Source organism: Gavialis gangeticus, unplaced genomic scaffold (assembly GCF_001723915.1).
Source record: "Gavialis gangeticus isolate Ggan-Ray unplaced genomic scaffold, GavGan_comp1, whole genome shotgun sequence".
NCBI lineage: Eukaryota > Metazoa > Chordata > Crocodylia > Gavialidae > Gavialis > Gavialis gangeticus.
The window spans coordinates 216,086-241,379 of record NW_017728957.1 but is presented as its reverse complement, the minus strand read 5'-3'; the positions used below and the strand labels follow the sequence as shown (position 1 = coordinate 241,379).

The window sequence follows — 25,294 nt, the reverse complement described above, 5'->3', positions numbered from 1 at the left end:
TTGGCGACCCATTTGACTGTGTGGGTGTCGACACCACAGCCCCCCAGTTTCTTAATGAGAACGGGGTGAGAGACAGTGTCAAAGGCCTTCCGGAAGTCCAGGAAGATGATGTCCACTGCTACCCCTGCATCTAATGATCTGGTGATCTGATCGTAAAAGGCCACCAGGTTAGTCTGACAGGACCTGCCACTGATGAACCCGTGTTGGTTGCCCCTAAGCATGCATTCCCCTGCTGGCTCCTCCTGGATGTGTGCCAGAATAATTTTTTCAAACTGCTTGCCTAGGATCGAGGTAAGACTAACTGGCCTGTAGTTCCCTGGGTTCTCCTTCCTCCCCTTTTTGAAGATGGGAACCACACTGGCCCTCTTAGTCCTCTGGCACCACACCAGAGCACCATGAGTGCTCGTACAGCCATGCCAGGTGTCCCGCAATGACCTCAGCTAATTCCCCCAGCACTCGGGGGTGGAGATCGTCCGGACCAGCTGATGTAAATATGTCCACTCCCTCCAGACGTTCCCCGACTAGATCCTCCCTGACCCTTGGCCTAGGTGCGCCTCCCCTGGGGCCTGAGGGGTGCCCGGTGGGGGGCTGATCTGGTCCCTGCTCAGGAAAATGGAGGCAAAGAAATTGTTATAGGTTAGCCTTGTTGTCTGGTGTGACGACCAGATTCCCTGGTGTGTCTTGCAGGGGCCCCGTTACCCGGTACCTTCTCTTTGCCCCCTATGTATTTAAAAAAGGACTTCTTGTTGTCCTTGATCCAGGAAGCTAGTCCCAGTCCCCTCCCTGCCTTGGCCTTCCTGACCCCCCTGCAGCCCCAAGCAGCCGCAGTGTCGCCCTCCCTGGGGATGGCCCCCCCCTGCCATTGGGTCATCTTGCAACCTGTGGGGGGGAGTGGGGCCACCGGGGCCCCTTGGCAAGAGGTGTGTGTGGGGTGGGGCGGCACTGTGCTCAGCCCATGAAGATAGCACCTGGCCCCATCATCTCCCTGCAAAACTGGGTGGGAGCCTCCTTGAGTTGGGTAGGCCCCTATTTATTCTGGTTCTGGCTTCAGCCCCTTAGCCTCAGCCTCTCTGCTCTAGCTTCAGCCTACCTGTCGGGGCTTCAGACCCCACTTTTACCTCTATAAATCCCCCAGCCCTTACAGAGCTTAAAACTGCTGTGTGCTCCAAGCACCATCCTGTGGTCTCCAAACCACCCCTTCCAGCCACTCTAAAGGGCCAGTTTACTATGAACAAATCTTTAACAGAAACATCGCCCCACGGGGTGAACAGAAACAGACATCAACTAAAATGCTAACCCATCTGGGCACACTCACCAAGTGGGAGAGGCTCTCCTGCCCCACTACTGGCTCCTCCTCTCCTTGCGGACCCAAGTTCCCTATATCCTGCAGGACGGTTCCTGTCTTCCCGATGGTCAGGGCCCGAGTGACACCCTCCGCCCAGGAGGCAAGTCAAATACAGGCCAACCCTGGCCCTACTGGTTAGCTGACTCAGTCCCAGTGGAGGTTTCCTACTATCCCATCTACAGCCTCATTTACGCTCTGCCTGCTCTGCAAGAGGCCAGTCCACAGTCCGAGGTCAGTCGCTCCTCATTAAGCAGCCTCTGTACCTCTTTGCAGCCCTCAGCTCACTGCTGGCCTGGAGTTTGCCTTCTCTGAAGCCTATCGCTAGACAGCTTGTGATGCATGGGGGGCAGATTTCTGCACCCACAGTGCGTGCAATGGGGGGGAAGGACAGCCGCACCTGGATCCATGTCCTGGTAAGCAAAGGGGGAGCTCTAGTTTTCAATGATAAAAAAAACCAAAGTCAAATACCAAAATATACAGGTATTTAGAATTTATTTTATTATAATGATTGATGCCCAGGTAGGCTTTCAAACTGCTTTGAAATTGTAAATACATCAATAAAACATTGTGTTCAGCTGATGCATTTTTTAATTTTATATATCAGTGGCATTTCATTTTAATTGCGGAAAAACACGGATTTGGGTTTTGTTTTTTTTAAATCAGAGAAAATAGTCTGTCCCCACGCTTTAAAATCAGAGAATTTTGGTTTTTTTTGACAGAGAAAACCAGGATCCCTACTGATCAGAGGCTTCTCTGCTGGCCTTGGGGAGCTGAGCCTCTTGTCCTCCTCTGGAGCCAAGTTCACCCAAGTTGCCCAAGACCTTGCCCCTCGGGTCACAGAAATCCTGTTCTTAACAGGGACCTTGCAAGTTTTACTCTTCAGGCCTTTTAGAACATGGATGGGGTGCCCTGTTACACCACTTAATTGCAAATCTACCTGTGCGAATGGGTAGATTTGGAAATATTTCTATATTTGGTTATTTCCAAATAACCTGGAAATAAACCTATCTATGCAAATACTGTTACTTGGAGGTACCTCTTTCTACCTCTGCCACATTTTTCCAAGTTTATGAATGAGAATGTCATGAAGGACTCATTGAAAGCTTACCATTTAACTAGACTGCGTTGATACTCCTTACCATTTAACCAGAGCCTTGTTATTTAACCCACAAAGGAAGTTATTGTTCTGCTCTTTGGAGAAAAAGAATACTGTTACTCGGAGAGTTAGACTAAGCACTAAAATGTATGCAGGAAGAAGCTGTATATTCAGAAGAAAGCTCAGAGACCAGATTACAACTCTGTAATTCAACCAGATCATCTAATAGAGATTCCTTCTCAACCTTAAATCACTGTACACCAAACATGCTTGTACAGTAACATTTTCAATTCACCATTATTATAGTGTCCTAAATGAAGGGCATAACCAAATACTTTGCGGCTGTGGCAAAACAAAGAAGAAAACCTCCCCATAATCTGTAAGCACCAGCTGCTCTGCTCTTACCACACAGGTCTCCATCAGTGTTACGACTACTGAATCTTTTGGCATCCAGTAAGGAAAAGAAAAAAGAACATGGCTTAGAGTTTAAGTTGCAGCTAAGAAACAATTTGTTAATCAGTATAATGTCACAAGAATGTTGTTTAGCCCTCAAATGCTCTCCAGCCATCGGAGATATATGATACTGTCTCGCAAGAGAACACTTTAGTTTGAAAAAGAACAGTGCCATTCAATGCGTTTTACACCTCCTCCAGATCTGTTTTATCATGACATGCTGTTATATACACCGCTCCTCCACTCTATAAAAATGCATCAGTAGGTTTCACACTCCTTTATGCTTGCTACATCAATGGTTTTCTATGTCCGTATCTGAGATCAAAAGCACTACTTGAATTCTCTGTTGGCCTTCCTCTACTAGATTGCTTTTTTTCCTGCAATACAACCAGTTCCAGTATCAATATTTAATAGCCAAAAATTTCCGTGGGTTACTTCAAAACATTCTTTTCCCAGCCAAGGAACCAAACAAGCTGTATTTTCTTCAAAGAGCAGTTATTTGCCCTACAGTGACTCTTAATTTTTCTAGAAGTGTTACCCACATAGGTGTTGCAAAGAGCAAAATCTATGTGAGAGAGCAGATTTGCTGCGACCAGCACTACCTGCTCTAGCTCCACTTGTACCCCTCGCAATTTCCAGGCTTTGGCAGCTTAGGACATAAGGGACAGGAGTCACTGCAATGACTGCTCTGTTCCTTCAATAAACAGAAGCCCATGAGCCAGGCTTCAGGTCAGCAGAGGCTTTGGGAAGAAAGCCTAAAGATGAATAGTTTGATTTGCAAGCCTGGGAACACATCACACAAGGATGCACAGTGGAGTTTAGCATTTTACCCGCACGATAAAGAGTGTGCAGACACCATGTCTCAACGGCTTATGTCTTGCTGACTCTTCCTAACTGAAGTGACAGTCACCAAAAAACACAAGTTGCCATGGGTTCTTTACTGAAAGAAAGAAAAAAAAGGGAGGATTTTTGTAAGGTCCTAGGCAGCGAGAGGCTCCTTAATTCATGGAAATAAAAGTAAGATGGGCTTTAAGGAATTTTGCCACAACGGGGTATGCAGACAATCAACGGGTGATGCAGGGATGGTTACTACATGCACCTGACCTGAATTCAAAGCAAGTCCAGATTTCTTTAGAGTACAGACAGACTGGCATGGTTACAACCACAGGAGAGACCAGGAAGAAGAGTCACCGAGCCACCCAGAGTCTCTCTCTTCCCTCACTGTATAACATTGCTGTAGGAGACCTTTTGCTTTGCAGACAGACACAGCGTCTCTGAGAAGGGTCACCCACCCAGCATCCAGGCTGTCAAGTGGAGAAAGGCTGGGCAGAGATGTAAATTCAGGCTTGGATTCTTTGTGCATTAACTATTTAAGCCACCATTTCTGCCTGAAGCCTGGACAATGAAGGTGTTGCAGTCCGGCAGCACAGGCAACACGAGTAGCTGTTGCAACCGCCTGCTGTTATATTGGGGGGGGGATGCCATGAGGAGCCCCCACACTGCACTTCAAAAACAGCAGCTTCTGAAAGAACCGGATTGTTCAATCTCCGTGCATTTCCACTGCGAGATAACAGTCCCCACAAAAATACACACAGGCCTGAATGCTACTCAGTTTGCAGATCTTTACATCTACCGCGCATTGTAATCACTCTTGTATTTATACAATAGATGATAAACGCTACAAAAGAGAAAAAGGTACAAGAAAAAAAAAGTGCTTTAAAAGAATAATCCTTTTTTATTTTCTTCCTATTATGCTTACTTAACACAGCATTATTTTTGGAAGTTTCTCTCTCACCCTCTTCACTGAAAGTAGTTCACAAATTAACTTTAGTAGCATGGAAATCCTCAGACGACGCTGCTTTAAAAATATTAAAACCAGGTTTACTTCAAGCTGGATTCTATGCTCTTCAGGTTAGAGACCCTGTGTTTCTACCTATTTAAACAACATCCAGCATAAAAAGGCCCCAGTTTTGTTTGGGGGCTATGTGGGCACTACAACACAAACAGCACCCGTGGTAAAGATGCATCTTTTTAGGGGGGTTTTTTGTAAGCAAGGATCCTTGCCATACCTGTTTGCTAGGCAGAGCAGCAGGTACTTTTTTTTTAACCTCATGAGTTACAAAGACTTGCAAGTAGCAGGTGTGAGGACTGGCAGAAGTCAGGAAGCAAGCCTCTGGTGCAGTGGGAGAAGTGGGAGAAGTTGCTCGCATTAAAGTAGCAAACAGATTTGCCTAAGGGTTTGATGCTGACTTCAAAATGTAAGCAGACTTTTAATACCCAGCTGGTGTTCAACAATGTCAGCAGATCAGGAATGATAAATGGAAAAAAAACATCAGCAGATAATGAGATGTACTGCTGCCCTTGGAGGCATCTTCTATATTTTAGCTGCATGAAGAGCAGATCTGGTACAGATGCCCAAGGCTCATGCTGCAAGTTGAAATCTTTGCCATGAGATGCAAGTTTCCCGTGTAAGAAATGTGAGGCCACAGGATCAAGTTGCTCAGAAGTCATCAGTTTATATTCCACAAGGCAGCGGTTAAATACACCGTACCCTTCATGGACCTGACTACAGGCTGGGCAGGGAACTGCCTTCTGCAGGCTCATGAGAAGCCAGAATGACAAGCACAGAATTTGAGAGAAACATCTATAAAAGCAGACTGATATCAAACCGTTTGAGAGGGTCAGGAGGGTCTGTTAGATCAGATCAGATCAGATCAGATCAGTCTATTCTACTTAAAATGACATACTTGCTTGTCCATTCATGCCATTGGATGAAGTAGGGTGCTGCCCAGAAAAAACTCGTCTCTGTGAACCACCTAATCTCTCAGATGTTACTCTGTTTTATCTTCTTCATGACTTCAGGCTAACATTGCTATCCACCTCTTGTTCATTTGCCTGCTATATCATTTTTAAGCAGCACAAAGAAACAACCCCATTTCTCTAACCACTAAGGAATCCCAATCACCAAGGGGAGGACAAACTTTTTTGTGAACAAGTCTAGTGGGACCTCCAGCCAGACAAGACGTAAAGTGATGGTCAGGATGTGGTGTAAACATACGAAGGTGATACAACCACCTCCCCTTTGATGTGAGGGCTTACACCAGAGATGCCCGAGAATAAAGGGGAGGAAGGGCAATAATTATGTATCCAGTGAAAACACCTTGGTCTCTATCACTGGTAGCTTTCTGCACTGGGAAAGGAAAACAAATCCACAAACTCACAGCATCCATGCAGGCACCTGTTCAATCATTTTATGATCCAAAACATTTTGTAGGTAGCGAGCGCTTGTGTACTTGTAGGGGGATGGGAGGCATTACCAACTGGGTGAGCTTGTCTGCTCTGGCATTTTCCTTTCTATCACATAAGTGGCAACCTTAAGTGACAGTTCCTAGTCCCCTTCCAGGCCAGGTGAGAGTTCCCAACTTTCCTGCTTGCTGATATTAAACACAGGGGTCAATGTGCTTGGATCTAAGCAGACTCTTCAGTACGTTTTGAGAGGGTCTGTGATCACAAGATCTGCTGAAACAAATTTCAAACATTTTTCCGAATTCTGTTTTCTTTTGCTGCTCGCCAGCTTTGAGTCCTCATGGCTTATCGACAGGGTGGCAGTGATTCATGCACAACGCAGTCACCTGGGCTGGTGGCAGGCTCCAAACGCAGAAATGTGCAAGTGAGGCCTTTTCCAAGCTCATCCCTCTGGACCTGCTCTCGAGATCTTGCTCTCTGGCAGGACTTTGAACCGGTGGATGAAAGTGGACAGGGCATGCTGGGACAGGGTAGGCAAGCCCTTAGTGCATCACACATTGCAAGAATGGACCATCCTAAATCTCTGGAGGTGAACTATGAGCATTGTGAATCCTGCTGAGGCCAACTGCCCCTTGTCCTCAACCCAAAGGCTCTTGCCAAGGTCTTTAATGACCTCCTCTCGGCCAAAGCTCAGAACCTGTTTTACATCCTCACTCTCCATGGCCTCCTGGCTGCCCCGACACAGCGAATTAACCCTGCTCCTCTGAACACCTCAGCCTCCCTCATCTTCCATGATTCTGCGAGAACAATGAGGCAGGTAAGAGGAGGAACAGGTGAGGACAGAGGACCCTCCGCATCTCCCATCTACCTTTCTTCCAGAGGCCTCTCTTCCCTCTATACTTTAACACCACATCATTTCATTAATAAACCTTTCCCAAAGAGGCTGTAATCTAAGACAAGCAGTAAGAGATGAATACCATGTATGGAGGAGTACAAAGAAAAGGGACAGTACTGTTGGCATGACAGGCAGTGGTCTTAACACTTCAGCAGCCTGACCACCATCAAGTTTTCAGAGGCATCAGGAAAGAGTTTTATAGAAAGTACTGAAAGAGCACAACAAATTTAGCTTTGCAGACATTTACAGGGAGCTTCTCCCTAACACATAGCAAAGAAAACGCTTGCACAATTAAGACATTTGGCTAAGAAGGTAGCAGCGTTTTTGTAGCAGCGTTCTGAATGGAAGAGAGTGGGATGAACCAGCTGTCCACGCCAGAGAGTGGGATATTATAGTAACCAAGATGAGAGTCTGGACAAGAATTTGAATTGTGTGAACGGATAGGAAAAGCTGTACATCAGAGACACTATAGAGAAAGAACGTGCAAGACTGAGACGCAAGCCTAGACACAGGGGCCTGGAGCCCTTCCTAGCCTGAGGTCACCTGTTCCTGCTTAAGTGCCAAGTCTGGCCAAATGAAAACTGGTTTTCAGAATTCAGCTGTCCACTGGAGTCATGTGCGACTAGAATTAAGTAAGACTTTTAATAGAGGCATATTCAGCACACCGGCACTTCATCAAGCTGGGAATATATTCAAGAACGATTAAATAAACAAATTGAGTAGGATAAGTGGGAAAGAAAACCCTATCAAGCAGCTCTCTAGCTTCAAAAAACTAAGCAAAAATCATATTGCATCCATCAAAGCTAAATGCTTCTCACTTCACAACCCTCTTACCGTCAAACATATAAAAGGGTAACAAACAATTGCCTCTTGCTGCCAAGGCAGCGTGCAGTATCAGCCCATTTCCAGAGTGCCCTCTTGATGGCAATTTACTACAGAGAAGATATAGCCTGGACAGTGAAATATGAGAAACCAAGTCTATTCTTTTTCAGCCTCTCCTCCTTGTAAAGGGCAATTCACTGAGAGGTTTACAAAGGTTGGGAATAGTTCCTTTATGCGAGGCATACAGCTCCCCATTATAACACAGAAGCTTTTGTTATTTAGCGGCATACACTGAAACATGGAGAGCACTTAAACTTCATCTGAACAATTGCTTCAACTTCGTTGGGGTTTTTTTTTTTTTTTAAATAAAAGGCTATAATGATGTCTGCCAAAATTTGTGCCAAGCCAACGCATCTTTGTAAAGAGAGTTTTAGCACTTGTGAGATAGAAACAGTACATTGTTTTTAAACTTGTTTTACTTCCAAATGAAGCATACAACTGTTAAACCCTATTAATAATATTTAGAGATGATGGGCAAATCAAGTCATTTCAAGAAAGACTACTAATTCCTGCTCAAGGCATCCCTTCATTAGGCAGATTGTGCATTACAGTGCATTAACTGGCCTAGAAAAGTATTTTATCTACCCTAACAAGCCTGCAGTCATTGCTCCTCAGATCTCATTAAGGACCAGCTAAAAATGGCCAGATGGGATACCCTGAAGGAACAGAGGCTTGGTGACAGACTGCCGGTAGATGGCATACTTTCTTAAGTACAGCGCTTTGGAAAGCACGATCTTTGAGACGTAAGGGAGAGCTCTGAAACCCTGCAGTCATATACAGTCCCATGGGCTATTCTGTAGCAAAACAATTATTAAATGCGATGTCCCTGCCACATTTTCAGCGCTCAATTCCACTGTCAGTTTAACTAGGTCTGGTGTTTTTCATTTCCTCTTCTAAGCTGTTGAGAACTAGTGCTTGGCCCCGTTAAACAGCTTATGGATTTACGGCATTTCAGTCACTGGTGAAGTGACCGCGTGTACTTCCTGCTAACCTCACCGGGACTTTGGAAGGCTTAATCTATGGGAGCTGCTAGACATCCACAGATGAAAGACAAAATCCATGCTGTGATCAGAGGACATTTTCTGCCAAGATGCATATAATATAATTGAACTTCCTAATTGTAGTTCTGTACAATTGGTAAGTTTAAATACAGTGAAGGTCAGTGAAATGAGCATTTAACAAGAGAACAAAGGTGATAAAATGCTATGCATCAATTAGTCTTTTTAATCTATGTCAAAGCCATTTATTATTAAACACTAAGCTACAGTAACGCTGCTGTGAAACCAAGCAGCCCATTGAAATCAGTGTTACCTAAGGTTATGTTACCATAATCACCACCTCCGTTGTCAGAATTAAATGACTGTCCACACAGACAGAGGAGGTATCTTTATATGAGCATGAATATTTAATTACACAGTTCCCCACTCATTTCTATGCAATTTAGAGAGCTTAACATATTACAGGAGTTTTTTATGGGGGTTTTTCATGCCAGGCTGAAGGCAGCATATTGTGCTATCTTGTAAAATAAAAATAAATCCAAGCCAGGGGCCATTTTTGGAGTCCTCTGATCCAGCACTTGTTGCAGAACAATGGTTGCTGATGTGGGAGTTGGGAGAGATCTGCTTCACTTCCATAACACTTGCCGGGTAGCCCATGTTAGCACATTACATCAAGTCCGAGACTAAATGACAAGGCTCTCACTTCAAGAAGCCATGTGGGGGGTGGGAATAAAATGTTGATTGCCAATTTACAAATCCCTGCACGAGATTATTTAAAGAATGGTCAAAAGTTTTAAAGCAGTTGTCACACTAGGTCTGTTAGGTCGTAAAGCCCTTACAATGGCCGATAAATTCATATCCTAAAGCATCTGGTAGGGTTGCTGCGTAAATGGCTTCTGCATTTTTCCTTAGCTGTCACTAAACGAATCCCAATGTATAGTGTCATCTATTAGCAGAGGGACAGCAAGGTTCAATTAGTCATTTGTGAATTACTCTGAAATCTCTGGATGAAAAGCATTAGAAATACTAACTGCTTTCAGAAAAATGGCTCAGTGTTAGGAAGTGGTAAGCAGGAATACTAATTTCAAGCAACTTATGCCCACATTACCACAATCAACCCAGACATCTGCAGCCAGGAGACTCATTTAAAAGCAGACGAAGCATTCTGAACAAGACACCCTACTACATACTCATAAAAGAGAGTTCTCGCTCAGTAGGATGCTCTGCTCACTTGCTACTATTGAGTTTATGCAAATGAAAGCCTACTGAAAATAAAGAGAGGAAAGGATGAAAAAGGAGGAGCATGGACCTGTATCTGTCATGCAACATGAAAAGATATTCCAAAACTTCCTCACACCTAAGAACACTACATTAGTTGTTTTAAAAAAATACTTGTGAATAACAAAAATATCCCACAAGAAACCACCTTCCTAGTAACATCAGTAAGCATATGCCATAGTTTGGTATTAGAAAGCATGACAGACAAAGGAAACTTTCCCCTCCCAAATGTTTTTGCTAACAGTGGTTAAAAAAAAGGTAAGTTAGAAGCGTGTTCTCAAATATTTGGGAATTTCACTTACAGTGAAAAGGCATTTTCCTTTTTTTTTTTTGTGCACAAATATTTGCTACCTAAATCACTGTAAAGTTTGCTTTCCGAATGTAGGGGGAGTTACTACATCAGTTCAAGGTAGGTCTAGGTAATCACCACAAGTAACAAGTCTTGTTACAAACCATAAATCAAGGAAATGCCCTTACAGGCAGTGAACAGATGGATTTAGGCTTGAGATGGCCAAGGCATGCTCGTTTTATTTAGAGCACCATGCAGATGTGAGAGAGTGATGCATCACCATATATTGCAATAAATTACATTTTTCATCTATATTTGGAACCACACCTGCAACTGTATTCTCTAATCTGTCTCCCACAGGGCTAATACTGACATACCAAACTTCTAAGCATCTTAAAATAATACTTAAATAAAATTGCAAGAGAAATTTTGCCTTACTTTCCAGAGGGAGTTCACACTGCTTTAAATTCACATCTATTTAAGGAGTGACAGAGTCAGAGCTTTCTGTGCATTTATTTACTACTCTTGGAAGGCCCCCGAGCATCAGCTTTTACAGCCACAGTTTTATTAGCAACAGAAGTAGTAGATGACATTTTTGAAATTATATTAGTTAACAGGCTGTCCAAGGAATTTGGGAAGTAGCATCAAATCCGCTGGACAGCTTTGAAATCTCAGTCCATGTTTTCTATTTTCATATAGCTATGCATGGCTAGACTCATGATTTAGACACATGACATCACAGCTGGAGAAAAATCAAAGAAATAGTACCATTATCCCTTAGACAGCATGACAGGTATTGATTTTCTTCTTAAAGGCCTACATATTTCTAAAACAAATAGTTTTCCATAAAATAGGGCAAACAAAGGCTATTGGTGGTATGTTGCTCTGAAAGGGTTTCATTGGTAATTTTGTAAATAGTGCAGGACTGTGCCACTGTTGAGTAATGTGGCCTTTCTACACTCATGCTAGTAAAAAATAGGCTACTTTATGCTTAAAAACCACCCCCCAGAGATTTGTTGCCTTTCTGGATCTGAGGCTAAGCTTACACAGCGTTCTGGAAGTGTGACTGCAGTTTGTGTAGATACCTGATCAGACTTTAAACCAGCTAGCTCAAGTACTGACAGCAGTGAAGCTTCAACAGCACAGGGCTTCAATACAGACTGGATGAGCCTGCTTTGTTTTCTTCTTTGCTTGCTTTTTAAATTATTTCACTCTCTTCCGCATACTGTCCTAAACCTTCATCAGGAAGGGCAGCATATACATCTAGTAAATAAATAGATATTTTTTTCTCTCTGCACCCCTGAAGGCCTTAAAATGACCTTAATTGTGAGGACACACAGCTCCACATCCTCTAATGATATTACAAGGTTTGGGAGAAGGAGAGAACCCATTAGTATGATCTTTAAGAAGCAGGGAAGAATTTTTTTTGAAGAATCTGATTCAGTTTACATCGTAAAGGAGCAAAAACAAAACAAAACAAAACCAAAAAACAACCCCCCCCGACAGACAATGTGGAAGATGCATGGATGCACTAGTTGAACGTGCTTATGGGAATCAAAGGTTAAACTTGTAGAATCTGCTGTTGGTAATTAATGTATAGTTTTACTTTACATCCGAAAAGTATTCTGTGTGGCCAGCATGGCAGCACTCTCACCCACACCAGTCATCTTGTTTGTCAATACATTAGGGGAGAATGCAGAACTTCACAGTTCCCTTATAGGAAGTGGTTGACTTTTTTTTTTTTAAGCATGGTACAAATTTTAAAATATTCTGCTATAAATGGATCTTAAATGGATGTCTGATACCTCCCATTTCTTGTGGAATATTCACATCCCAAGATGGCATGAGATCCACACTGTGAGAGGGGAAGTAAAATCCCTCTAGCATGTCCCAGATCCCCACCCCATGGACCCTAATACTTACTGCAGGGGTCCAGATGAGCGGCAGCTGAGAAAAAATGCTGATGCGGGCTCCACAGTTCTGGAGCTGCCTGAGCCTGCGAATCAGCAAATGGCAGTGGCAGAGCTCCGGAGAGGCGCGGGCTGCTCAAAAAGCAGCCGGGAACATAGCTGGGAGGCTGGCAGGAGAAGACGGGATGCCAGCCGGGAGACGCTGCCTGCAGAGCTGGGATGCCCAAGCACCAAGTGCGGGGGAGCGGAGCCGAGCGTCTGCTGGAAGACTCCAGCAGACGGGACAAGAAACACCAGCCTCAGAAACCGAGAAAAGCCTGGGAGCGACACTGCAGCCCCATTAGGGAGCCCAGGTACCGTGGCTGGGAATGGCAGCAGGGAATTGCTAGCCCTCTCTGGCAGCTCACCGAGGAGGAAGACGCAGCTGGCTGTGCAGTCCTGCATGGGAACTACGAGCCCCACCAGTTTGGGAGGAACAGGAAACCGACTACAGGTCAGCTGGGACCCAGGGGTGGTCACACTGGAAAGACTGACCAAGGTGGGGCACAGGGTGGATGCCTGTCCTCACAACTACTAGGAGGGAAGGGACAGACGAGTTCCCCTATCCCCACCCAAGTGGCCAAGTGGACACTGGGAGACAGAATCCCAGGAGTCCATCGGCAGATGCCAGATGCCAGACACTTTCAGTTGAGTTTTCTTAGTTACAGTTAGCCCCAAGCTGGGGCAGGTTTAGTTGCCCGAGCCAGTCCGAACTTGAGAGACCAACCACGGGAAGATTTTTCTGGCTGGGAAGACCAGACCAGTCTCAAGACGGGTGGCGTGGATGACATTATCTAGGAGAAGACCTGCAGGGTGCAGCATTCGCCCAGGCCACGGATGTGGTAAGGGTGGTGTAAAGGGGAGGTTTTGGAGCCCCACTAAGACAGATCAGGGTTGAGACCCCTTTGTCTTGGGGCCACCTACAGGGAACTGCCTCCCCAATAACGAACAAAGACGTGGCAGGCAAGTAGGAGCAGCACCCGAACCATCTAGGTGGCACCAGAGCCCGATCTCACCCTGACGTTGCTTGGGGACAAGGCACCTATCAAGAAGGGGCTGAAGCCCTACAATATCTACAAGCGACACACACCCACATACAAAAAAAATTACATTTACTCAAGCATACCAGGAAGCCAAAACTCCTAACCCACAGTGTGGTCTGCATTAGGGATGTTTTTGAAAAAGCAGGGCATGACTCAAGAAAAAAAATCCACGTTCAAGTCAGGTGCCTTAATTCCAACCAATTTAAAAATAGAGCTGTTCCTCTATGAAAGGGCTGTGCAAGACATACCCAAAAAGGAGCTATGAAACAAGATGACACTTTGTCCTTTAGGACAGCAGCCTAAAGCAGAAGGGAGACCATAACAGGGTGTCTACTTCCACAAATACATTTCTATGAGACTGTTTGACAAACATATTGTTATTTATCTCTTGTTAAATACATCTCAGAAGGACTTTTCCTTTTTTATTTATTTAGAAAAGAGTGGAAAATGGGTGTTTCATTTCAGCTATCTTATACTATGTTCTAGCACAAAATACATAAAATGCACTTACTTCATCTCTATAAAGAGGACTTGTATAATACATTATATCCATTGCACTGCTGTTCAGCATATCTCTTAAACCACGTACTTTATCAGGAGTAATGGAGTCAACAGTGTCTAAAAAAGAAAGAAGCCCAAGTGTTATATTCAAAATCACAATAAAACCCCATGATAAATGTAGATGAAGACAATGTGGATAAATGAAAACATGGGAAGATGTGTCTGATAACCACTTTAGCAAATTTAAGTAATGGAAAATCCAAAGGAGTTAAGTGCTGATATTAATGCTTCAAATAAATCCAAGCATCAGCTCTCCTCAAACAGAAGACAAATACGGATTTGGCTTGACCTAAACAGAATAACATTTCAGTGCAAGTCATTATTTTATTAGTACTTGTAGAAGTCTAGAAAATTGTATTTTCAGTGACTCTACCTCCATCAAGAGCAAGTTTAGATCTCCATTCAACAGGTAGGAACTCAACATGTGTTGCAAGATTGGAAAAGTACTTTTCTTCTATTTTTCTTGCAGTATCACGCATCCTGAAAAATTAAAATGTGTATTTTAACTGAATTGTATGCATTACATAAAATAAAAGTTAACACATGTCAGATTAAAAGTGACCTGATGTACAGGCATGATAACTTGCTCATATTATATCATTCAACTTTAATGATATGCATCATTATTAATATACATGTTTATTTTTACATCTAAATACAATGTCACCTGAACATTTTTACTGGTCTAAACTGTCATGTAATAAAAACTTTTTGTATCATCTGTGCAAAAGAGCGAGTTTTAGGAACTTCTATTGTGTTACAGTATGGGGCTGATATAAAACACATTCATGCCAAAGAAAGTCTTCCCATTAAGGTAAATGGACTGGGAATTACGTTTGAAGCGCTAAATCCTGGTCTCATTGATTCATGAAAGTTTTGCCATCATTTTCAGTGGTTCAGGATTTTGCCCCAAGTGTGTAATCCACTACATAAAGCAGCCAGCTAATTTAGCTTTTTAGAGTATATAACAATTACAACATGACTGAACGGAGTATGAAACGGAGGAGTTAGCTTCTTCTAACAGGAAGGTGACTCCTAGAGAGGTCAGAAGCTTGACAGTTCATAGAGCAAGCAACAGGAGCATTTATTAGTTACAGCAGAACAAACGGCTCACTAAGCTGCTAAAAACTTCTTTTCCTTTTTTAAAACTTGTTTAAACATAACTTTAAAAAGGCACACAGATACTTAACTTGAAATGTAAGTGACTCTAGAGAAATCCAAGTATTTTTAGGAACTAAATGTGTCAAACTCCCCCCATCTGCTGCTTTGGGGAAAGGGACTTTAAATTTTTATTTTATTTTTTTTAAAGAGAGAAAATAGAAGTCTCCCTCTGCTGCTGTGACAAATCATCCAAAAAAGGGAAGCTAAGACTGCAAATAAGATGAGACTAAAGCCATTAAAAATTCTATGAAATAAGAAAATTGTATTTTTCTCAGATGTCTTTCCACTAGCTGTCTCGTGTCCAACTGATAACGTTAGCATTTTTTCCAAAAAGTAATGCGACGTCAGTACTCCTTTTGGTAAAAAATGTTAAAACAGTTGAGCTCGTTGCCCCATTACAGACAGAATGTTTTGAAAAAGAAGAAATGAGACTAAATCCAGGGGTGCAACCATATTTGCTTCTATTTTCAAAGCAAAGTGCTTTTAATGCCTTGATCTGGACCAATGCTGTCTTTCCAGCCTTGTCCACAGCTTGGGAACTTCAGGGAAAGAAGGGGGCCAACAATCCAAATGGTGCAACATTAGCACTGCAGAGCTGTGGGGTAGGCAAGAAGGTCAAACACAGTTCAGGTTCCTGCCACTTCCTTCTTTTTGGAAGTCAACTCATTTATTACCAGCCAGAAGCTTGCTTGCCGCCACCACCGCAGGGAAGGCTGGTTCAGACGACCCGGCAGGAATATCCATGAGATTCTTCCTTAAGAAAGTTTCCTATTACAAATGTTGCCTATCCCTGATAACGCTGCATCATGGATTTAGTTATTCCTGCTTTACAGGTGGGTCTGAAGGAGTTTTATGTCGCATGTGGGAAGTCAGGAGCCGCTGCCACAGATCAGGAAACCAGGTCCTCCAACCCCAGTTGTACCTTAGCTCTACCACTAGCAGGTCCCTGAAGGCCATGGGGAAACTCTGGGCAAATCTCTCCCACTTTCCTGCTTTGTATTGCACGTACAAATATCTACCTAATTCACTGCAGATGCCAGGAGAGACTAGCAGATGACAACAGTGCTTGGGAAAAAGAGTACTCTTTGTGAATGTATGCTTGCCAATTGTTTTTAAAAGAGCACGCCTTTCCCAAAATGATTATACTTCTCCAAAATGGGAAAGCTTTTGACTTCAACAGCAGCTGACTGAAGTTTAGGCCATTTGACTGAAAGGATTTTTTTAAGAGATGGAGGGGAAACAGGAACTTTCCCACCCTCATTTAAAATTATTACTGCTGCGCTGGCTAAACAACCTGCACTGCCATTTTTAAAGCTTGGGCTGCGGGGCAAGTGCTTGCAAGGTAAAGCAGAGTGCTCAGCACGCAAGAGAAGGAAACGGATGAGTAACAGGCAAAAGGGCTCATGTACATGTAAGGAGTCTTCTTGACGGAGCCCAAAGGAAGCTCCATCAATTCTCAGATGGATGGTCCCCTCTCATCCCCGATCCACCCTGCGCAAGGCCAAAACAGCAATGAGACTGGGTAAACACGGAGGAAAGGCAAGGGAAGGGAAGAGAAGGGAATCCTCAGATTTCTTAGGCATGTCACGAAGGGGAGGACAAGCGAAGAGATACAGAGACAGCGACAATACATACCATGACCTTACATGCAAACTGACCTTACGCTGGCAATCAGGGGAAAACCCCCAAAACCCTATGTCATTTCTCGAAAGATATTTTAGAAGAAACTCACATGAGCCTAACTTCTCCCCCAATGAATCTCCATTTTACAGTTCAAGACGAGTGGGAAATTCAATATATATTGAATTTACTATATACCCAGGGGGAGTTCTTTAAAGGGTGTGTATGTGTGTGGATATATCTATATGTGAATGTATATAAACTGGTTTTTAATTATATACACACATGCCCTCTTAATTGTTATTTTAAAATAAAATTTAAAAAAATTATCTAGCTATCTAAGGGTAGGACATGTGTGTATATAATTAAAAAACAATTTATACACATTCACATATACATATATCCATATACACCCCCCCCCTTTAAAGGGCTTCCCCCAAGTAACCAAGACAAAAGAAAAAACGCCTGATTGAATAAAAAGGTGATTGTACAGCACAAGACAGGAAATTTAAGCTCCTAAAATCTAAAGCAGGCAGGCTAGGAAACACCAACACTTGTTAGGCAGAGACAGAGGTTTCCATTACCACTGGGAAACAAAGCGGTCAGTGGCCCACTAACACCAAGACCGATAACAACCAGACAGGAAGCAGTCCGCTCCTCAACTCAAACTGGTCGAAGCACAGAAGCTGTACGAATGCATAACGCACGGGATTTCCACACAATAAAAACAACGAGCTGGGAAAGCAGAGTCACACCTTCGGAAAAGAACCAAGTCCTAACAGAAGAGGAAGAAGGTAAAAGCTTCACACCGTTGTAAACATCAAAACAGCACGACAACACACATTATAAACAGGTATAAAGTTGACTTAACTGAAACAGTATATCAGAGCCCTTTAAGAGTGGGATGAAACATCTCCAAATACTGCAGCCTTTTTTTGATCAATTAAATTACTAACCTTTGTTGGGTTTTTAAAGATGTCTAGTTGTCAGATAAAATTCACCCAAAAGCTTGGAAGGTCATGGGACCACAAAAGCCAATCTCATCTCACGTATCCGTGGCTCTTCTTTCTTTTCAGAAGCAATGGGGTATAGACTAGGCAAACTGGACCTTCCCATCATGGAATACTGAGTTTCCACAGGTGCGCAGGGCTCTAGTCCTGTTTGGAAGGGTTTGGCATATTACTAAAACCACCCTTGGGCAAGTTGATGATGAGGATTTCCTAACAGTCTCCATTTCAAAAACAAAGCAGCTGCATTTGGAGAAGCAGTCCTACTAGGAGCTCTCTCAACCCTTTAGCAGAGTACCCTGTGTCCCCACCGTGTGCCCCTTTACGTTTTCCACAAGGACCAGCCAAGCACCACTCCAGTTTCATCTCTGTTGCTAGCTCTCTCTCGATTCCACTTCATCTTGTCCAGTCTCCTGGAACAGGTCCAGACTTTCTGTTGTAATGGATGAAAGGCAAACTTTTCAACAGCTCCTGGGTGATTCAGAAGCCTAAAAATGCTGTTGGATACAGCCTCTGGAGCAAGCCCAAGAATACTGCCAAGGCTGGCCCATGTACACCCAAATCTGCACACATCTGCACCTGCGAATTAGCCAGAAGAGACGGCTCAGGCACACCCCCAGCACATGTTCCCTGGTTTTCCACATCTGGAGAAACAGGACATGGCCCACAGGACAGGGCTGCTCAGATGCATCCAAGTTGCCTACTTCGTGGGTTCATCTTATTTCAGCAGTGCTCCAGGACTCACTCAAGAGGCCATACAGACACAGCCTATGACTTTTTTTTTTTTTTTTTTTTTTTTTTTTTTTTTTTTTTTTTTTTTTTTTTTGAAGACAGACTCGGGCACTTTTAAACCTAAGTCTCATTACAACTACAGATCCTACGACATGTTCAAAAACTTTAATATAAGTTAGAAGCCCAGAATACTCACTTCATGGAAAACACAGCTGGTCCCTCAGCCACTGCAGAGGAGTTGCATTTTATATCTATATCTATATAGATAGGGATAGATATATATAGATAGAGAGATATATAGTGTAACAGTATTTTCTCTGTGTTAAGGCTATGTATGCAATGAAGACACATGAAAAAAATACAGAGATAACAAAACTACAATCCCTTTGTCTGTATGGGTCTTCCTCGGATCTCAGATTATAAATATGCTAGCACTAGAGTCTCCTAAATTTCTATTGGTTTTAATTTCTACCATTGCATTTCAAATTAAATATATTACAACCAAGTTCTTCAAAATGGGTTCAGGTATATTTCTTAGTTACTTTGATGCGTCAGATAACTGCACAGCAACTACAGTAATACATATATAGGCTACTGACCAGTAGAGAAGAAAAAGAATACACTATAAGACACATTACAACTAGAAATAGAACTGTTAACCTTTTTTTGTCCCCTCTGCTAGGAATTGCTGTACTAGCCATGTTAATGTTGTCAGTGCACACAAGATCAAGACAAGCCCTCATTCTACTCTAGCAGCCGTACCGTGCAAAGGATGCTCGGTTTTCTCACATACTGAAGTAGACTAGCAAAACATTATGTACTCAACACAAGGTCCCAATGAGCATCTTCCACTTATGACCAATTTAATACCTTTTGGCCAAAAGAAAAATTTGTTCAAGTTATCCTTATGACCCCTGTAGGAGGTACGTCTGTACATGTATTATTATCAGTGTAGCTTTTGGGGATGCTGCTGTTATCACTGGATTTCTTTCTGCTCTTTCTGGTTCACTTTTAATTTAGTACTTGCACTATTTCATAGATGGCAACTCTTCAGTCACAGATTCAATTAGTATCTGACAGATGAGATGAAACCTGATCCAAGAAACAGGTGGAAATAATTCTTCTCCCAGATACAAGTGATCTGGCTACTGAAATCTTTGTTCCAGAGGAAAAAAATATTTAAAATTGACAGCGACCACAGCCCTTTTATTTTAGGGTTCAAATAAAAAGAACAAAATCACAGGCGATGGATGCAATGTGGACACACCTTTATGGGCATTCTGTTCCACAGACATGTTATGCACAAGGAGCAATGGGCTGGAAAATAAAGGTTTATGTTTTGGTACTCAGTGTAGATGAAATGCTCTAACATTCTCCAATCTATTTTGTGACTAAAGCAATGAAATTATAATTCCTTTAATTCTGCTGCTGCATATCTCAGTTCTTCGAGTGAGCCCTGGCAATGAACATTAGTGCGTCTGTTATTGCTCTGATTTTCTCTTACATTACTCCACTTTAAGGGGTGTTCAGTGCAAGAACAAAAAATAAAAATCAGAAAGTCTATAAACAAAGCAGCTTTATTATTATGATATTAAGCTGAATCCACAGACCTGGCAGAGGAAAAATACAGTCCCTAAAGAGCTGAAAATATTACCCAGAATCATTAACTGCCTACTCCTGTCTGCAAAAGTTTCAGGTATGAACGATCTCAGATTATAGGAAAAGAAACAGGCCATTTAACCCATTTTTCAACTTCAAAAAGTGCAAAAATCTCAGCCAAAGGGGTTTGTTTATTTTTTAAGTTAAACCAGATCCAAGAAAATTAAAGAAAAAGAGGACAACTTGCTGAGTAGAGCAGCCTACCTGGCCTTGTGCTTCCTTCATCTCTGTTCTATCAACTGGCTGTCCTACCTTATACAGCCTATAATCTTTGGGGCAGGAGATGCCCAGCTATTATGCTTGCACAGTAGCTAGCAGGGGTGTGTGAAACAGGCTGTATTCAATTTGGATTTGGGCCAAGTCGGGGACAGTGATTCAATGCTGATTTGCACAATCACCAATTCAGCCATAGACACAGCTTTAAATGTTTTTTCTACTTACCTTGAGGTACCAGGCACAGCTCGTGAACGCTGCAATGCTGAGGCACATGGAGTGTCCCACAGGAGCGTGGCGGGTCCCCAGCATGCTTGGTAGCAGACCCAGAAGTGGACCAGAAGCACTTCTGGGTCCGCTGGGGAGCATGCTGGGGGGCCACCCTGAACCCCTGCCGGTTCAGCGATCGGCCACAGGGGGACACCGGGTGCCCCCCACCAGACCCAGGCAGAACCAGTCACTGAGCCGGTGCAGGGGGCCCAGCACACTCCCCAGCAGACCCAGAAGTGGACCAGAAGTGCTTCTGGTCCACTTCTGGATCTGCTGCTGAGCATGCTGGAGGCACTCCCGATGCTCCGGTGGGAAGCTCCATGCACCCCAGCATCGCAGTGTTCACGAGCCACCTGCTACCTGGAGGTATGTAGAAAAAACATTTAAAGCTGTGTCTATGTCTGAATTGTCAAATCTTTCCGAATCTCTCTGAATCGATTCAGAGGGTTTAAGGGGGACTCCTGGTTAAATTTGGATTTGGCGATTTGGCCACCGAATCGGGTTGTCTCTCTGCTGAATCGAATCAGCGACTGAAGCTCTGCACAGCCCTAGTAGCGAGCACAGACAGGATTGGCATTTTAGGTGCTATAATAGTAGAAGCAATGAGTATGACCACCAGAAAGAGAAAAAAAATGGTGCAAACACTGGGGGGGAGGTGTCTTTTACAGCGCTTGTTCCACTGCCACCTGAAGAATCCTTTACTGGTTGCCAGCTGCCGTTTTCAATTAATCCTTAATGGAAGGGAGTACAAAAGCCTCTTTAGCTGACTTGTCAATAAGCATTTACTTTGTTGGAGGGATAGGCTGCCTGGAAACCAGCAGCAGTCATCAGAATGATGAAAAAGGCAACGTATGCATCTTTTGATTCTATCGGTCTTAAAAAAATATCCTTTGCCAAGGGCTACTTGAATATCTCAGCTCAAAGCAAAGGAAGGACCCCAATGGCAAAGACACTTGCCACACGGGGATTCTAGGAGACTGACACCAACCTCCTTATTGCTTACACTGACTAGGCCTTAAGAGAGGTGGTTAGCTGGTTAGTCAGAAGTCAGGCAGAAGGTAGGACAAGGTGGTACCTCAGGATGCAGACAGGAGTTATAGTTTCATAGTTTGTAGGGTCGGAAGGGACCTGAGCAGATCACTGAGTCCGACCCCCCACCATGGCAGGAAAGAGTCCTGGGGTCAAACAACCCCGGCGAGGTGTTCATGTAACCTCCTCTTAAAGACCCCCAGGGTAGGGGCCAGCACCACTTCTCTTGGAAGTTGGTTCCAGACCCTAGCCGCCCTGACCGTGAAGTCGTGCCTCCTGATGTCTAGTCTGAATCTCCCCTCTGCCAGCTTGTGACCGTTATTCCTGGTCACTCCTGGTAGTGCTCAGGGGAACAGCATTTGTCACAAGATCGGACCCCTGAAAGCATTCTACAGTTGTGCCGTGACACGCGTGCAGGGCTGCAGAGTGCTTTTAAAGTGCTGATTGTGTGACAAATTGACCCTTACCAAACGGGGATCAGATGAAGGCATCCACTTTGGAGGACCTTAGGGCTGGGCTGATGGTGAAGCCCCACTGCCTTACAGTTGTCCCCCGCCTCCCCTGCTCAGGCGGGGCAACCCCCAGCCTGCAGCTCGCTTCCATTCCCCTCTCTCCACTCCCTTCCTACAAGCAGCAGCAGAGCTGGAAAGGGGGGTGGGGCAGGGCTTTGGGAGACAGGCAGGCTAGATTCTCCCCTGCCACCAAGCCAACAGGTGAATGTGGGCAGGGTGGTGCTTTAGCTCATGGCACTTTATGTAAAGCGCCATGAGTTAGTGAGGGCCTGCACGTCTGTCAATGCCCTTAGAGACCAACTGGTTCAGAAAGGCATGAGTTTGCACAGGCAGCAATCTAATTAGCATTTGATGAAGCAGGCTGTAGCCCATGAAAACGCATGCCCCTCTGAACCAGTCAGTCTCTAAGGTGTGACCTTGCCCTACCTAGGCCTTAAAGGGCCTGGTTTGCCTGATGTAGAGAGCTCAGTCCAAACCTTCAAGTAACCCTCCAAGGCACCTTAAAATGTTCTGTTTGCCAGCTTAAGGACAATCTGGACTGCAGCTCTCTAAGGGTCTAGTGTCAGCATCACTGGTACTCAGTCCAGAGTAAGAGCTAAAGAGAAAAACTAGCTTTATCTCCAAGTTCTTTAAGCAGAGAATCATACAAATGCTGGAAAAGCCATTGAGGGTAACGAACTCAGCTTGGCATGAGCTAAACTGCTATGCCCAAAACAGAGTCTTTTTGTTTGAGTTGATATCTTTTATTAGACCAACTTGGAGGTGAGCTGATGTTTCTAGCAAGCTATACATCTGCATTTCAGATCTGTGCTGAAGCAGGGAGTTTGTAGGCAGCTTGTTGTCAAAAACCGAGCTGCACCCAAGAAAGGTGATTTTAAGTCTTAACCTTGACAACTCACAAAGAATGAGCATTGTGCTCACACAAGTTTTTTGCTAGCACTCTGCAGGAGCTCCTTTTGGAAGCGTCCCCACCCTGCTGCCTACCAACATTTCCTGTTTAAGACTTGTTGAGAATGCTTTGAAATCCGCAGACAGGCTCTCATCTAATTTTCTTGATAATACTTTTAAATAAATAGAGAGAAGACAAAAAAGAGCTACTAAGTAATTCTAGAAGCACTGCAAAAAATACAGGCTCCGTGAAGCGCCAGGGGAATCCCAAGGGGCCTACTAGGATTTTTTATTAAACACTTCATGGAATGATAAAAGAAGTCTGAAAGGCAACATAATAAGTCACTGTCGCCACTGCCTGGCGATTCATTCGTCAGCACACTTACCCGCTAGTGCAGTACAGCTTCCACTTGCAAATATGCTGACGGTTTCTATCCAATAGAATAGATCCCACTCCTTTGGAAAATGTCGCTTGCAAGTGGGTCTCGGTAAAGTTTGAGTTGTGCACCCCGGCCCTGACCAAGAGTAGTGTAATCCTGACTCATGCTCTTTACCCGTTGCCTGCTCTTAACCCGTTGCCTGAACAATGGGCACAAGGTGATCAAAGGAAAGCAAGTTGCTCTGTTCAGTCAACAGGGTCACAATACGCAGCTCCTCAAACATCAGCTATTCCTAAGATGATCTGGCACAGAACAAGGATGGTAGGAACAGTGAAAGGGCAGGGAAGGGATATGCTGGAGGAGTGCCAGAGGTCAGGGGGTTGTTACCTTGCCCCTTTAGGCTGTGTGATCTGGTACAGTTACTGGGGAAATGCAACACCCCCGGACAGGGAACTTGTTAGTGTAAGTGATCATTCAAACATTTTTTTTTAAACCTAGTTTTATGACCAGGGCTGAGAAGGACCGGTTTTCGTAAGTGTTTTTTTCCCATGATCCCTAAACAAAGGACTGTCCTTAAAGGCATCTTTGTTCACTGAGAGCTCAGAAGTGCTGACAGAGCAGAACCATAAAGACGACATTCAGTACCAACCCCTATGGTGATATACTATCCCCCTACAAATATTCCCCCAAACTTTTCCTGTGATTATTCTAGATGCCAAAGAGGGGACTTGAGGTCTCCTTTTCTTTCTACTATACTCTATGCACAGGGGTACGACAATGTTTTTGGCCGGAGTGCCAAAAAAGCCAAAACATTTCAGAGATTTCATGGACATTAGGGCTGGAAGGGTCCTCAAAAGATCAAGTCCAGCCCCCCACCCCAGGGGCAGGAAGTCAGCTGGGGTCATAGGATTCCAGCAAGATAAGCATCCAATTTGCTCTTGAAAACATCTACCTTGTAAGGTGCCAGAATATCAGAAAAACAAAAAACTGAGGTGTGTGTGGGTGCATAGCAGGACACACTGCATAGGAATAAATTTCACAGACATAAATATTGCCTTTTTTTAAACAGTAAATACCACGTTTTGTAAAAATTCTAAACCTGGTGATAATAAATAAAACTTCATATGCTACCTTTGTTCTTGTCTTTTTTTGTTAAGCATGTTGTGATGAGAGAGAAAAAAAAGAAAGAGAAAGAAGAGAAAGAGGAGAGAGAAAAAAAGAGAAAAAGGTAAAGAAAGAAAAAAGAGGAGAGAAAAAGAAGAGAAAGAGAAAAAGGAGAGGAAAAAGAAGAAATAGAAAAAAGGAGAGAGAAAAAAAGACAAGAAGAGAGAAAGAGGAAAAAAAGGGAAGAGAGAAACAGGGTGTGTCCCCCCCCCGCCCATGTCTCCCACTGCTACTGGCTATAGCTCGGGCCCACTGGTCCAGGGCAGTGTCCGGGGGAGGGAGGCAGCGACACCCCAGTACCAGCCGCTAGGGCTGACGTGCACAGGCCTCCCTGATGGTCCTAGAGCAGGGGGAGGGAGCCCAGGTCCAGGGCTGGGAGGGAGGGCTCGGCTGCGGCTCAGGCAAACCGATGCTCCATCCCATCTGGGCAGGGACAGCACTGGGGTGCCAAGCGCCAGGGCCAGGCACTTGGGGCAGGGTAAGTGGAGAAGCAGGTGCAGGGGAAGGTGTTGCAGGCAGGCTGGCCCAGCCAGGCCCTTGGGAAGGCGGCAGCTGGAGGAGATTGAGGGCTGGGTAGGAAGTGGGGGCTCTATAAGCTTGGGCCACGGGGGACAGGCAGGGTGC

The 25,294-nt window shown here is 44.1% G+C and overlaps 1 protein-coding gene across 1 annotated transcript in view; it reads right to left on the bottom strand.

Annotated features, from left to right (window-relative positions):
- The window catches only part of DDHD1 (DDHD domain containing 1), a gene marked incomplete at its 5' end in the record, with an annotated part of 122,719 nt that overhangs the window by 31,407 nt on the left and 66,018 nt on the right, over positions 1–25,294 (bottom strand). Inside the window, 2 exons of the mRNA XM_019528283.1 lie at positions 13,986–14,092; positions 14,409–14,515. Of these exons, the coding sequence (XP_019383828.1) occupies positions 13,986–14,092; positions 14,409–14,515 (214 nt within the window). The remainder of the gene's footprint in view (positions 1–13,985; positions 14,093–14,408; positions 14,516–25,294) is intronic.